The following is a 15,218-nucleotide window of genomic DNA, read 5'->3' as shown; positions in this document are numbered from 1 at the left end:
AAAGGGGAAAAAAAAGGAAAAGACTAAAAAAGATAGATACAAAATAGAGAGATGTGATTGTGAATATAAAATAGATCTTATAGAAAGATTTGGCCTCTTAATATAATATAATATTTATATATATAATTGTAAAAAAGTATACAAGAAATATTAAAAAATAACTATTAACTCATCGTTTAAATAGCGTGAATTTACAAATTTTGATTATGAGAAAATATTAGTCAAATATCCATATAGTTATTGACATTTTTCTTTTAATTTTCGAATACAGTCAAATTAACAAAACCGGCCACGGGGGAATGAAAATCGTGACGACACGCTTTTTAATTGATAGTCGGCGCTCCCTTTTCTTTTCTCAATATTTCATTATATTTATATGCTTTAATAAGAATAAAAGTTATTTTTTTAATTTCTTCCTTTTAGTTTATTGGGCCTTTTTTTAGCCCGATCGATGTCAATATTACCTCTCTAAAACATTATTTAACTAAATTTATTCCCCCAAAAAAATAGGACATAAATCATTAAATATATGATTTATTAAATGAACTAAAAACCCAAAAATAAATAAATAAATATAAAAATTTCCCCAAAACCCCTTTTCTGTCCCGCTACTGTAACGGCAAAACCTTAATTAGAAACGCCCTCAAAAGCTTTAACATGAAAATAAATATGAAGAGAACTTCCAATTCATTTTGTTGAGACCGATTCGTCTTCTTCCTCTTCTACTGAAAATTTTTCTCTGTTGCTTTTGTTCATCTTCAACTTTATTCACACCACAAGGCCAGGCGATCTCTGAAGAAGGATTTCTTTTCACTTTTGGAACTGGTTTTCCTCGTGATTCCGAGGTCGCGGAACAGATCTTGTCATCTTTGATTCTTCATATCTGGTGAGTTCTTCTTGTATTCCTCTCTGTTCACTCCTGTATTCTCAATTTATTCTTTATGCTTCTTGACTTTCCTTTTTCTATTTGTTTCCCATGTAAAATAGAAAACGTAGACTGGTGAAAGTTTTCTAGTACTCAGTGTTCTACAAGCACTTGCGAGTGATTGCTGTTCAAGTTGATTCTTCATTTTTAACTCTTCAAGTTACTTCAACTTTAAGGTATGAAATTCTGCGATTTTTTTTTTTTTTGTTTAATCGTTGACTCGCTTAATTATATAGAGTAGTTAGCTGTAGCTAACTATTGCTAGATTAGCGAGTACTGGCCGTAGGTTGTGGTGATATTTCATTGGAGTTTATTTATTCCCAATTGCGGAGACTTTTGGATATTTATGAATGTCAAAGAATTTGTTCTGCAATTTTGAGCTAACTTTATGTTCGAGTTTTTGGTTTTAAATCGTTCTGTATCTTTAATCGGACGCAAGGTTAATTTCTTTCTTTCTTTCATTCGTTGTCTTTCTAATTCTTTGTTTTAAAAAATTAATTGACAAATGTGCCCCAAGACTTGTGATCCTTTTTTTGCAAGTTGTGAACATTGTACGTAATTGTGTAAATCTGGAAAGCCGGATTTTGGGTGTCTGCTTCTTCTTTTCTATTGATTTACTCAAGGGAGCACGTGCTTGCTTAATAGAGTCTCTAGTATAAGTTAGACATGAAAGACCACATGGCTGCATACTTTTCTTTGAAGTTCTACTTGCATGTGTTGAACATCAAAGAGTAGGAGAGAGAGAATGAAATCGTTAAATGGAGGGGAAGATCCTCGCTTTATAAAGTACATGTGAAATTTTATAACAGAACCTGATTTACAGAGCTGTTTCAGCTTTTGTTGTGTGAGTTTTAGCACTGCAGCCATAAGTTCTTTTGATCTTAAACAAACTTTGTTTACTTTCCATACATGACTATGCACTGCAGCCATAAATTTGTCTTTCATTTTTGTATGATGTTCAATTTTGGATTTCTATTGCAGCATATTTAGACACCTCCCTATTCATGTGGTTTAAATTTCCCATCCTCTTTCATGTAATGTCTTAGTTTTATCTTGTATCCAACCGTAAGTGTATTTTTCTCTATCATGCAGAGCCGTTCTCATTTTGTACATCTGAGACTAAGATCATCTTTACAACTTGGAGGATTGTAGATAGCATGGGAATCCTTTATCGCAGGTCTGTCTGTCATAATTTATTTCATATATATTCTTATTATTTCGTATTTCTTGTGTACTGACTTGTTTTCTGTAAACATGCACTTTGTTTGCTGCAGTTCTGTGAATAGAAAGCCAAACGAGAGCATGAGGCTTATTATAATAACTTTTATGGGAGTATTTTTGGGCTTTTTGATAGGAATATCTTTCCCAACATTATCACTAACAAAGGTTGGTGTTGAAGTCTTAATGCTCATTAAATTTCTTTTCCCTTTGTATAACTATTTGATATAGATTCTTGGGTATAAACTAAATAACATGTGTTTTTTGTTTAATGATATTGGCAGCTAGGTATCCCTTCTGGCCTTATCCCGAAAATTGACCAGATATATAATACTGACCTAAAATCTGGCTCATCTACGGAAGCACCTCAAAATTTTCCATCTAATACAAGGAATGGTAGTGGAGACTCGAATAATTCCCGAAATCTGAATGGTACCTCAGAGGTATAGTTTTTTCTCAATATTTACTTGCAAGTTTTCATGAATTATAATTTTTTGCCTGTTGATGTCCTAAATTTTAAGGTTTCTTAATTAAATGTTTGGTGTTAGACCCATAACTTTCATAAAAAGCGATCTTATTACTGTTTGATCCTTCCGAATAATTTTATGGACTTCATTACCTGTTTTAAGTTGCAAGATTTGTCTGCTGGGCTTTGAAGAATAATGTTTGGATTTGACGGGCTGGCTGCAAGCCTACAACATGAACATGGTAAATGCTTTAGAGGGCAAATTAGCTAGAGGTTAGGATAAAGGCTGACCACTGCCTTTAAGGAAGCTAGGCCATAGAAACACTCCCTTATCCTTGGGGCCTAACATCACAGTAATGAATCCCTTTTCTCATTGTCTGCCTGTGGCTATCTCATCATGTTTGAAATTGTACTTCTGCACGTCTTTTTCCTTCCTCTGGTTACTAGTTTATTGGCTTAAGGTTTTCAAGGTTCTAGTGAAACATGGTAGGGGAGTGATGACTAAAGTTATGCTGGGATACTTACTGAACTAAATAGCTATGGCTAGACTTGCTTTTCGAAATCTTTCCCTTCAATATAAAGAGACCTTTCATTCACGAACTTTATGATAATATCACAACTTTGGAGTTTGGGCTCCTTTGTTAAAAATTCTTTTGCATTGTGGAGCATGAGAATATTGACATTCAATGAATATGTTACTTCAATTTCTTGATCTAGACAAGTTTCTTTAAAGAAAAAAGAAAAATTGCATATCTATATGGCTATTGGCTATTGTTTGTATATGGTCTTCGATGACTTGAAAAACTGATATGATTAAAGCTGGTGCTTGATTGTTTTGCTTTCTATAGTTTATTTGCCTCAGACTCATACATCCTACTTTCCTCTAATTATTATGTGATGCAGATTTGGGTTCCATCAAATCCTAGGGGAGCAGAAAGACTAGCCCCAGGAATTGTTGCAGCTGAGTCAGACTTCTATCTACACAGATTGTGGGGTAATCCCAATGAGGTGTGATTTGATTTTGCACAACATAATTCTGAGAATGTCTTCTGTAAAATACATGACTTAACACCATACTTGACATACATCAGGTTTGTTATAGTTGCCTTGTACTTAATCAGATAAATATTTGCAGGACTTAACTACGAAACCAAATTACCTTGTGACCTTCACTGTCGGTTATAAGCAGAGAGAGAACATTGATAAAGCAGTAAAAAAGGTCCCTTTCATTCTCAAACTCTATATATACTATCACCCTTCTCTTTGTGATCATACAAGACTGAATATGATTTCTCACAGTTTTCAGAGAACTTCACGATTCTTCTGTTTCATTATGATGGCCAAACAACAGAATGGGATGAATTTGAATGGTCGAAACGAGCAATTCACGTGAGTGCTCGAAAGCAGAGTAAATGGTAAATATTGTTCTGTTACAGTGGATGTGGAGAAAATTTTGCTGCATATTAGATGAAAATTTTAAAACTTCCTTCCTTTGAAGGTGGTATGCCAAGCGATTTTTGCACCCTGACATTGTGGCACCTTACGACTACATCTTTATGTGGGATGAAGACCTGGGAGTTGAGAACTTCGACGCCGAAGAGTGAGTTATTTAACTTATTTACAGATTAGCTTAAAGGATATCTTACTTTTTTCAAATGTTTAACATTCTTAGTTATCCTCTTTCAATCCAGATACATAAAGTTGGTGAGGAAGCATGGCTTGGAAATTTCACAGCCTGGTTTAGAACCTACCAGAGGGTTAACATGGCAGATGACAAAGAAGAGGGATGGTCTTGAAGTTCATAAGTAAGACTCGTGGAATAACTATGTTCACTTCCTTTATCTGTATTGTGAAAATCATTTAACTAAACCTGGAATTATAACATTTTTTATTTTGGGAAATTATGCGCAGAGATACGGTTGAACGGCCAGGATGGTGTACTGAGCCAAATTTGCCTCCCTGTGCTGCGTAAGATACCCCCAAAAGAAGACTGTGAATGCTACACCATCTTTTCTTGTCTTCAGCTGATCGAGTATTAATGTCTGTCCTTGTTTCCTTCTACAGTTTTGTAGAGATCATGGCTCCAGTTTTCTCACGAGAAGCTTGGCGTTGTGTCTGGTATATGATTCAAGTAAGAACTGACTTCTTTCCTGTTGAAATTTAATTTTACCAAAGTCCAAACGGTCTTTCTAATTCATGTGACATGGATTTGCAGAACGATTTAATCCATGGCTGGGGTCTTGATTTTGCCGTTAGAAAATGTGTAGAGGTCAGTAGTAGCTTGCAACCCTCTCCTATATTTTGATAGTATTAATGTTTGTTAATTTGCCATGGACTTTTTCTAACACAAAATTTTCTAATCAGCCTGCACATGAGAAGATTGGAGTTGTAGACGCTCAGTGGATCGTTCATCAAGGTCTTCCCTCCCTCGGAAGCCAGGTAAATTCAAAATCTTTTCCTTCAACCGCTTTCCTGTGAAACAGAAGCTCAAATACTTCAAATACTTCAGTTCTTGTTTTAATCTTATTTTTCTCTGCAGGGAGAAACTCAAAATGGGAAAGCGCCATGGCAAGGGGTACTCTTCCTTCCTTTCTTTCACACTTACCAAAATTCTTCAAGTTTTTTTTTTTTTTTTTTTGTATGAATGAACCTTTCACGGGTGTTTTTTTATTTTTTTTATTAATGACATGCCCCCACAAGCATATGAAATCTAACTTTATAAGCTTATGTCAGAGCGCATTATTGTGTTTTATAACGTATCGCATTAGGAATGACCATGTTTATTTAGTAATCCTAACGCGATGGCCATGTCTATCGTGTTCTTCATTTTTCTCACACTTTGTTATGTTTTCTATGAATATTGTAGTAGAGTGGAGAAAAATGAAGATTGCGATAGACATGACCATCGCATTAGGACTACGATACACATAACCATTTCTAATGCAATATGTTATAAAACGTACTATAATGTGCTTTGATGTAAGCGCATGAGGTTAGATGTCATTTGTTTGAGAGGGGCAAGTCATTAATCAATTAATCATTTAGAGTGCTGAGAAATGAAATTTGTTTTTATAGATGTTTAGATTTGTAGAATTCACATCACACAATCAAATAAAAGTTGAAGACAAATTTCCATAGATTGAATGTTTATGTGATTGCTTATTTTTTATATTGGTTATCAGGTGAGAGAAAGATGTCGGAAGGAGTGGACAATGTTTCAAAGTCGGTTAGCAAATGCGGAGAAAGCGTATTTCAAGTCTTTGGGGATTGATTCTTCAAATTCAGCCAAACAGTAGGACTCCATTAGATTCTATACAAATCCATTAGTAGCCATAGTTCCCTTACCATTTCTCATTGAGTTGTGTAAATTCGTTAAACATTATAATAATCATTACGTTTAGAATCTTTCATACATGGAACTTATACATTATATTTAGATATCTAATTGATAGATTATATAATATTAAATTTATAGAATTGTTTAATCAATTAGTGATTTAACATAATATCTTAGTAGGTGGCCTAAGAAGTCTTATGTTTAAATTCCTACAACGTTATTTTCTTTCCAAATAATATTGGGAGCTATTGCAAATATAGCAATTAGACTCAAAGTATTAACAAATATAACACAATCCAAAAAAAATTATAGATATAACAAAATTTAAATCAAGATGTCGGAGTTTATTAGTAATAGTCTATTTTGTTGATAAGGAGTCTATTAATGATAAAGTCTATCATATATATTTTTCTGTATTTGAAATTCTATAAAAATGTTGTTATATATTTAATTATTAGGTCTAAAAGTGTAATCTATTATAATTATCTTTTAACTTGTTGTGCAATCACTTTTAGGCTAGAAAAATGAGGCAATGCATTCCGAAAGATGAAAATGGTATATATTCACATTCAAGAGTACGGTACAAGACCACAAGTATCACACAGCTGTTGCTCTTTTGTCCATTGCCAGAATGATAATTAAGGGTATAAGTATTTATATGATAAAGACAACATATCCTATACTTACATATAGGTTCATAAAATTATGTTACTTTATTACTTACTGGGCAAAGTCAGTGAAGAAAAACATTCTATTCATTTAAAAGAAAAGGAAAAAGAATAATTTTTTTGTCCTAAACTAGATAGTTGTTAGGTTCTTTCTTCTTAAGCTTGAAAATCTGTTATAATTTTTGCCTTTTAATATACTTTTGTTTGAAAAGACTTTTAAAAAAAAATCGTGTGTCTAATTAATAAGACCTTAAAATAAAGTTAACAATATTAGAGCTAAATTTTTGTAAGTTTTTGAGAGATTTATTCAATAGTTAGTCTTGTGCATTCATGAACTTGATTTTTGTTAAAATTAGTGAGTCCTACATTTTGTTAGGATTAGTGAGTAATAACTAAAATTGAAGGAACAAAGGTTTAATATTCAATAAAGTTTCAAGTTCAATAATGATATATTTGAGAGTGATTCTAAAATTGTTAAAATCACATTTTTCATTTTTAAGATCACTCGAAAAATGTTAATGATCATTTAAAATCAATTTTTATAATGTGAAAAATGCGATTAAAAGTGTCTTAAATATTAAATAATTGAAAGTGTATTTTAGATTGATTTTAAATATGACAGAAATAATTTTAATCCTTTCAAAATCAAATATATACTAAGTTAGAGGTGAAAATTGATGCAATGTGTGAAATTCATAATAACTAAGAGATTTTATTTAGAAAATGGATCAAAATAATTTCAAACAAACAATAAAATCATTATTATTTTTATTTATAAGGTTAGATACAGAACACATCATTCAACAATCTATGTATTTCATTCCTTCACTAGTCATAAATCATGTCATATTAAATCAATCAATAATTAACATATTACAAAAATCAATCAATAATTAAGATAAACAAAACTAACTCCTTAAAGCTGCAAAGGGTCAGCAACTCCTCCTTCATGCAGCTTACTAAAATCAGGAAAGTTCCACTGAAAGCTGAAAAACGTCATCATCATCTTCACCACGTGTCACCTCCAAATTGGTCATTGCAATTACCTTCTGACACGTGGCAGTACAGATGTTCCCTCCATTTTCCAATGTGTTTTTTTTATACTATAATACTCAATGAAAACAACACACGTATCACCTGCAGCTGTAGTTTTCCTGCTACTTCAACCCATGGTTAACCAAAAACCATGGTTAACGATTGGTGGTTAGAGAACCTCAGTCAATGTATAAATGGTACATTATCTTCTAGCCCAACCATTTTGGGCTTTTCTTTTAAGCCTTTAAAACCTATTTTCTTCTTTTTCTCTTCGTTTTCTTCTGCAACTCCAACCAAAACCCTGAAACGGATTAGGGAAAAAAAGAAAAAGAAAAAGAAAAAGAAAAACTCAAATTTTGAGGTTTTCTTGAAGATGGGTCTCTCAAATTTTCCCCCTTCAGCTGAAGGAGTGTTGCTGTTACCAGTTTTAGTGATGAACACTGTAATGTCAATGGCGTTTTTGAAGAATTTTGTGAGATCTGTGATACAAATGATGAGTGCAAGTGGGAATACTTCGAGTTCTGAGGAAGAATACGATTGGGAAAATGGAAGAGAAAGAAGAATCTCAATTACTCAGTTCAAATCTTTGGGACAAAGCTTCAATGGTGAAACAGAGGACTCCGTTTCAAGGTGTGTTATGGCAGAATGTTGTGTTTGTCTTTGTGGGTTTGAAGCTGATGAAGAAGTTAGTGAGTTGTCTTGTAAGCACTATTTTCATAAAGCTTGTCTTTCTAAGTGGTTTGATAATAATAAGCACTTTACTTGCCCTCTCTGTCGCTCCATTGAATAATATTTTAACTTCCCCACTGCTAAATTGCAGTGCAGCTTTTTTATGGGAAACTTCTGCTTTCGTTTCAACAATTTTACGGAGTTTTTCTTCCTTCTTTTTTTCTGACATTTCTTCTCTCTCTCTCTCTCTCCATATTTTATTTTGAGTGAAAGGGGATGAAGTTTTGTATTATCATCACTTTTTCTTTTTGTATTTGTAGTGTATGATGAAAGATGAGGGATGGTGGAAATGTTTCTTTATTTTTCTTTTCAGATAAATCATTTACTGTTCTATTGAGCTCCTAGCGAAACTTAAAGTGCCCAAAAACACCAATTTAGAATCCAAAAATAGGAAAAGTGGTAGAAGGAGGACAAAACTGGGAATTAATTAGTGAAAGCAAGCAGATTTAAATGGCTTATTAGCCATTGAGTAGTCACAGCAGTCAAAACAAGCAGCTTTAAATTTCTTAGAGCAGTTGGGCAGTACCATAGAAGAAGAAGAAGAAGAAGAAGAACAGTGAAAGCAAGAAGCTTTAAATGGCTTGGAGAAGTTGGGCAGTCATATTACAAGCAATTCCAAAGTGGGACCTTTTTTTCTTCAGTGAAAAATCTGGTTCAGAACTCATTCGTGATTCAACACAAGAAATGTTATGTGCTGGCCAAATTGATGACCAGAAGTTCAGCAATGGGGCCTTGGGGACACAATGAGAAGAGAATTTGTGTCAAATGTTTGTTACTTTCTCTTTCTATCACAAAGATTTGAAACTTGTCTGTACCTGTTATATTGAACCTTGAAGAAGGATCTGCAATGAACCAGATGTGTCTTTCTTGTATTTATTTGATTTGATATAACCAAATATGGAGGTAACTTAATTCCACTGTCATACTTCATTTCTTAACCTTATGGCAAAGATCCAAAATTTTTGGGGCCCTTAAATTCTTGGCCACTCATTTCAGGCAGTAAATTAAATGAAGATCTTAAGTTAAATAACATCTTGATAAGAGTGACTGTCTATGACCCAAAAAACCTGTCATCTTCATGAGACCCAATCAGACAAACCTGAAACCTTTGCAAATTAGAAAGAAAAAAATAATATAAAGATATACTGACTCCACAGAAACTGAGAATTCTTTATATAATTCTTCTAGTTTTCAATGTGACAAAAAAAAACTAACAAAAACAGTCTGTATTATTGCTGGAACTTTGAAATGTTCACATGGGAACTACAAACATTTTAACAATTGCAAGGAGCTTTGAAGCATCAAAACATTATTGGGGCATAATTAAGCACTAACTTCACCACTTGAACAGTTTCTTTCAATTAGAGGTCAAGAGACATCTGGTTGTGCTTCAGCCTAATGAACTCCTCAGCCTCATCGTTGATGTCCTCGGTGTAGAAATGAGCACGGCGATGTTTAGGAGTCTCATGAACATCAGGTATCTCGTCGTTGTCATCGCTGAATGTTACATGAGGTCTTTGCTTTTTGTGGTATTTTCGAGTCATGAGCACAGAGTCAGAAATATAACCACCATAGTTGTCTGAGGAATGAGCACCAAGATCGTTATTGAACTTGAGCTGAGAATTTCTAGAAGACATTTCTAATCTGCTACAGAAACAAGTATGATAGTTTCTTTTTTGTGAATGTGTATTTGAAATGTCTCAAAGTGCTATATAAAGTACAATTTTATTCCACAAGGATGAGGTTTGAATCTAATACCTTCTTTTGAGAGAAGGGGTCGACGCAGTTTTTATTTTAGTTGGGAAACGAAAGAGACATCACTTAAAAAGCTTGCGTAAAAGTTATTCAGTTCTGGAATATCCAGGACTTTGAAAAGGCAGAATAAAGATGAAAGCCTTTTTATGAGGTAATCAACTTGAAGAACAAGACAATTCTCTCGTATTTACAGCCCATTTACCAAAGAAAAAAATCTTACAAGGTTTCCAACATACCAAAAAAATCTGACCAGATTTGTCTGAACTGGGTCCAAAGAGTAAATTTGGTCACTTCGTTTGCAACTATGACGGTAAATGTCGACATCATAAAAAATAACATAATCTTTCCACATTGATGGAAAAAACCTACCCATCATGCTGCCTAATAAATATCACTCTGATATCAATAAATTGCTCCTATGATAGGAATCTTTATATATATATAGACTCTTCGACTACGGCAGTACTCAACCAGAACAATCAAAAAACCAAAAATAAGAGCTTTAGTTACTTCTAAATGTTCAAAATCAGAGAAAACTTTCTAAACACTGAGAAGTCACTGTTAAACAGGTTTCAAAGTCATAAAGACGAAAATGAAAAATGTATTAGAACAAGAATTAGAAATCAGGTCAATAGCAAATATGAATTACATGATATAAATAATAGTCGTGTATACAAAATTTCCCAGTAGGGGAAGAAAGCACAACAGCCTCAAATACAATGGCAATGCAATGGGGGTTCGTCTGATATGCTGCTGCTCCGGTGACAGCAAGTTCACCCACCTAATGAATAGATAAACTCCTTGAACCAAACCAACTCAAAGAAAACAGATATCTACACATAACTTCCACTCATGGAATTAGTTCAACTGTCCAAGCAGTTACAACTTCCAAAAGAAGTAACATTAGCTTATCTGGAGGCAAAGAGTCGCCAAGGTTGGCCATGTGTCGGTCAATAACTTTCGGGATGGAAGGTCCACGAGGTGTCAGACAAGCTACAGTGCAACTAACCTTCACGGAGAGGTACACGTCGAAATTAGAGATTAGCCACTCTCTCGTACACAATTCCCAGGCAAAAGGAATTTGTAATCTTCTGCATTTTCCAGAAGATAAGATGGCAAGTGAACTGCTGAGTAGGAATGAGGAACTGGTCCCATTTTCCCAATAATTTCTTTGAAAGTGTATTCCTCAGGAAGCATGTCAAATAGGTCAGAACCCTTGCATATAATCCTCTGAATTCTTTTGGGATTCAGATAGCTAGAGAACCTAACTCTGTCATTGTGACTGTATGCTTTCATCTTAAAGATGAAGTCGCTGATACGACGGAAACAGAAGCTACAGTGCCACCCCGAATCTGCCAACAGGTCATCTGACTGGCGATAGTGAACATACTTTGTCTTACCAGATTTGTATCTATGAACTGAAGCCCTCCAGCTATTGTCATCAACATGGAACTCGAATGAGTACAAATAGTTCCTAAGTTGTAGATGAAGAACCTCTGGTATGTCATCACACCATCTCAAGAGATTAATTGTGTGCCTGCTTGGAATTTCGTCAACGTCAGACATTATCAACAAGTCATCATCAGAGATACCAGCAATTCTGAGAAGCTGATCGAGTGCTACCCGTTGAAATGCCTCCTCAACAAATGGATTTTCCCCTTTCTTAAATCTCCCTCCAACAGTGCCATAAGTAAATCTTGGCTCCACAAATTTGAATTGGTCTCTATTGCGAGCAAAGTATAATGGCTTCGGCTTCCCAGTAAATGTTGAATTTGCCTCAAGAAGAACAAACTGTGTAATGTAAGGGTAAAGTTCTTTCCATCGCAAGGTGAGCATCTCAATCTCGTTACTGAACAGCACAGCATCATAAACACGCCGTGGAAATTCACGGACTTTCCAACCATGTAGTTTGCATAGATTCTCCATAGATACATTCCCATCATAGTAGTGAGTAATCATATTGAATTCTTTTGGTGGGGATTCCCATAATGGCCGTAAGAAGTACGAGATCTTCTGTCCATGCAGGTAAATGATCAGTATGCACGTTGGCACCAGCGCAAAAAGAATAAGGAAGGTTTTCACATCATATCCACGAAAAATGCAGCGAAGTCTAGACATGCCTAATACTCGATTGGATTCCTGCATAGAGAAAAGAAGCCTGGTCAATATCTTAAACATCAGAAAAAAATAGGAAAAAAAAAAAAAAAAGTCCAAGAAACTTGGGATAATGATAAGGACAACTTCAAAAGCTCCCTTCATATTAACAAACAAGCAATTAAACCAGGAATGAATATTATGTACTTTAATACATAAAAACTCAAATTTAGATTCTCAAAGTGTCTAAAAAATTAAGTCGCATTATCCATAAAAAAAGAAAGCATTTCTGAAAATCAAAAGTACCCAAAAGTTTGAAGATGAGAAACAATCTCAAATGTATCACCTAAAGGGCAGCCTACGTGTGATGCTCAAAGTTATGGTAGTAAACAGAAATTTTTTTAAAAAAATTACATCAGCAAATACATTTCAACAAAGGGCAGATTTTATTCTGGGGAAGTTTCTGTTAAATGTTGTGTAGGAATGCCCCATTAGATAAGACACTCTAAGTTCCCACAATCAGATCTCGAGGCTAAATAAAACACACCCAACATAACAGCAAGGAAACAGTAAGTTGCAGAACTATGGCCTTCGCGTTTGATAAGACAAATTCCCCCAAAAACCATCAAATAAACAAAGCCCTAACACTAAAAGACTTAATCGAGCACCGAAGAAGAAACAGTCAGAACAAACGATTGGTTAAAAGCTTAGATTTCTCGATCATGAACAAAAATCATAAACAAAATTCCTCAACGACGGAAACAGAAACCAGCCGAAAAGAAAAAAATAATAAAAATAACAGAAAAACAGATCAAAAGGGCAAAAATAGTAAGCACCTGATCACAAACTTCGCCACAGATATCATCGGATTTCTTGGAACAGTAATGGCCTCCACCTTCACCCATCATCCACCACATTTCTGTTATGTGAAAGAAAATCAAAAACAAAAAAACTGGGTCGTCTCCTTTCGTGGGATATGGAATCGGGTTTGTCGTGGATTGACGAAACAATCAAGTCGAGGGTAAAACGGCGGCAAGGGTTCTCAGTTAAACGAGAATCAGAGAAAGGCACGGAAAATCAGCAGATTCAGTCGGAAGAGAAGAAACGGAAAGTATTTAGGCGTTTCTCTTTCCTTAATCCTTCGTTCTTCTCTCTAAATATGCAGAGAAAGTGAGAGAGATCCCTAAGAATTACCGAAATTAATCGAGAAGAAAATGGGAATAATTGTGGAAGAGAGAGAGATTGAAAGAAAGGGGCCAAAATCGAGGGCTAAGAATTCGAGGGCCAAGAACACAAAGCCTGTGAGGCCGATGCCTATCTATCTGTCTTCGACAATGATTGCTGCCACTCAATACAATTACAACAATAGAGATGAATCAAAGCAAAGCAAGAACAAAAGGCAAAGAGAGCCGTTTCCCTTTGTCGTCGTCGTCGTTTATAAATCGAAAAGAAAAAAGAGAGAAAAAAATGTTTAATTGTAGAGTTTGGAATTCCCTTGTGTATGTTTTTGTGGGTATTTTTTTGTTCCCCTTTAATTCCAGTTAGATAACGTGGGTATTAATACTATACTGATTGTTTGGGATGTGGGCCCACGCGCTCCATTTTGACTCGCTCAAGCCGACCCTAATCAAATCCAACTGAGTCGTGACCGTGTCGTGGTTTTTTTTTTTTTTTTTATTGTTATTTTTTTAATTTGTTGTTGAGCTAATTTGGAATAGCAATTGGATATAGGTCCGGGGGTTTTGATTAATTCTTCCATTACGGATTTTACCAATTCCTGACTGCGGATGCCGGACATCGCCTCCTCCGCCTCCTCCTCCTCGCTTTCATGGGCTTTTCTTTTGGGCCCAGATAAATTTACGCATTATTATTATTATTATTATTTCAAAATACACTTTTTAATTCCATTTAGAGCTTATGTTTATTTGATACTTGAAATTTGTAAAACTACACTCTAGTTTTCGAGGTTGTAAAATGATTCTAAATAGTTCTGAGTTGGCGACTAACGAAAAAATCATAAGGCAAGTTGTCGTAGCAAATTTTAGATGAAGTGGAGAAATTTGCTCTTTTTTAACTTATCATCTTAGATTTCTACCCATTTCTCTTATGCATCTCTAACCTCTCGCCTTCCTCCTTTTCTCCAATGCTTAAAATCATTGTTGCCAACTACCATCGTGAGAGGAAACCATTGAAATCACTTATTATTATTATTTAATAACCTCTCATTCAAATGTCTAAAAACCTCATTTGGTTTGTTTTCAAGATATCCAAAATCAAGAACAAATAAAACAATTTTTCCAACTTATTTAAAATTTGACACCTCAATTTTTTGTGTCATTTTTCCGTTAGTTAGGTCAAGTTAATTTAGGGACTATTTAGAATAATTTTCATACTTCAGGGACTAAAGTGTAGTTTTTCAAAGTTTAAGGACTAAATATTCATTAACTCCAGATATTAGAGATCAAAAGTGTATTTTGTTTTCTTTTTTGTTTTATTATTATTATTATTATTATTATTTCTTCGCATCAATGATTCCTAAAAATTATAAGGCACGTGAATTTTGTCCATAGATTTTTTTTTTGTTAAATTATAAATTTTGTCTCTAAAAATTTAGTCTCTATAATTTTAAAAGTTTGAATTTAGTCCATATGAATTGATGAAATCGTCATAAATACTTTTTACTGGACTAAATTCTAACTTTCTCTAAAGTTTAGAGATTAAATTTACGATTTATCTTCTTTTTTTTTAATTTATGGAAATGGTCATATATATATATATATATATGCACTCCCTTCTTTAGAAAATATATATGCACCCTTTTGACTATTTATTTACATATCAGTTATGTTAATGTATGGTAATGTTTCGAGGAGAGAAAAAATATATATACTATGAATGGTAGAAGTTAATTGATTTGCATTCTCCTAAACCTTTTTCGACTTTGTCACATAGGGACAAATCTACTAGGGGTGTTTTTTGAAATAACGATGT

The 15,218-nt window shown here is 34.1% G+C and overlaps 3 protein-coding genes across 3 annotated transcripts; 2 read left to right on the top strand and 1 right to left on the bottom strand.

Annotated features, from left to right (window-relative positions):
- Positions 1 to 603: 603 nt before the first annotated feature.
- On the top strand, positions 604 to 6,054 carry LOC120080853. Its single transcript, XM_039035505.1, has 16 exons — positions 604 to 886; positions 988 to 1,101; positions 2,018 to 2,102; positions 2,200 to 2,311; positions 2,428 to 2,586; positions 3,513 to 3,617; positions 3,745 to 3,828; positions 3,909 to 4,024; positions 4,108 to 4,209; positions 4,301 to 4,414; positions 4,521 to 4,577; positions 4,674 to 4,740; positions 4,825 to 4,878; positions 4,974 to 5,048; positions 5,149 to 5,184; positions 5,792 to 6,054. The coding sequence occupies exons 3-16, from the start codon at positions 2,083 to 2,085 to the stop codon at positions 5,903 to 5,905; spliced, it is 1,215 nt and encodes a 404-aa protein (XP_038891433.1). The 5' UTR covers positions 604 to 886; positions 988 to 1,101; positions 2,018 to 2,082; the 3' UTR covers positions 5,906 to 6,054.
- A 1,789-nt stretch (positions 6,055 to 7,843) lies between these two features.
- On the top strand, positions 7,844 to 9,301 carry LOC120081334 (probable E3 ubiquitin-protein ligase XERICO). The gene has a single exon (XM_039036089.1). It carries the CDS (start codon positions 8,023 to 8,025, stop codon positions 8,437 to 8,439), a length of 417 nt encoding a protein of 138 aa, XP_038892017.1. The 5' UTR covers positions 7,844 to 8,022; the 3' UTR covers positions 8,440 to 9,301.
- A 1,402-nt stretch (positions 9,302 to 10,703) lies between these two features.
- On the bottom strand, positions 10,704 to 13,770 carry LOC120081333. The gene is made up of 2 exons (XM_039036088.1): positions 13,064 to 13,770; positions 10,704 to 12,272 (listed from the first exon to the last, which is right to left on the bottom strand). The coding sequence occupies exons 1-2, from the start codon at positions 13,142 to 13,144 to the stop codon at positions 11,175 to 11,177; spliced, it is 1,179 nt and encodes a 392-aa protein (XP_038892016.1). The 5' UTR covers positions 13,145 to 13,770; the 3' UTR covers positions 10,704 to 11,174.
- Between the last annotated feature and the right edge of the window lie 1,448 nt (positions 13,771 to 15,218).

This window comes from Benincasa hispida, chromosome 7 (assembly GCF_009727055.1).
Source record: "Benincasa hispida cultivar B227 chromosome 7, ASM972705v1, whole genome shotgun sequence".
NCBI lineage: Eukaryota > Viridiplantae > Streptophyta > Magnoliopsida > Cucurbitales > Cucurbitaceae > Benincasa > Benincasa hispida.
The sequence above is the reverse complement of the archived record's forward strand: the minus strand, read 5'-3'. Positions and strand labels throughout refer to the sequence as shown.

Coding starts and splice junctions, on each gene's coding strand:
- LOC120080853 (XM_039035505.1), top strand. CDS start 2,083: ATGGGAATCCTTTATCGCAG. Junction 4,415..4,520: donor GATGGTCTTGAAGTTCATAA/GTAAGACTCGTG, acceptor AATTATGCGCAG/AGATACGGTTGAACGGCCAG. Junction 5,049..5,148: donor TTCCCTCCCTCGGAAGCCAG/GTAAATTCAAAA, acceptor TTTTCTCTGCAG/GGAGAAACTCAAAATGGGAA.
- LOC120081334 (XM_039036089.1), top strand. CDS start 8,023: ATGGGTCTCTCAAATTTTCCCCCTTCAGCTGAAGGAGTGTTGCTGTTA.
- LOC120081333 (XM_039036088.1), bottom strand. CDS start 13,144: ATGTGGTGGATGATGGGTGAAGGTGGAGGCCATTACTGTTCCAAGAAA. Junction 12,273..13,063: donor GTGGCGAAGTTTGTGATCAG/GTGCTTACTATT, acceptor TTCTCTATGCAG/GAATCCAATCGAGTATTAGG.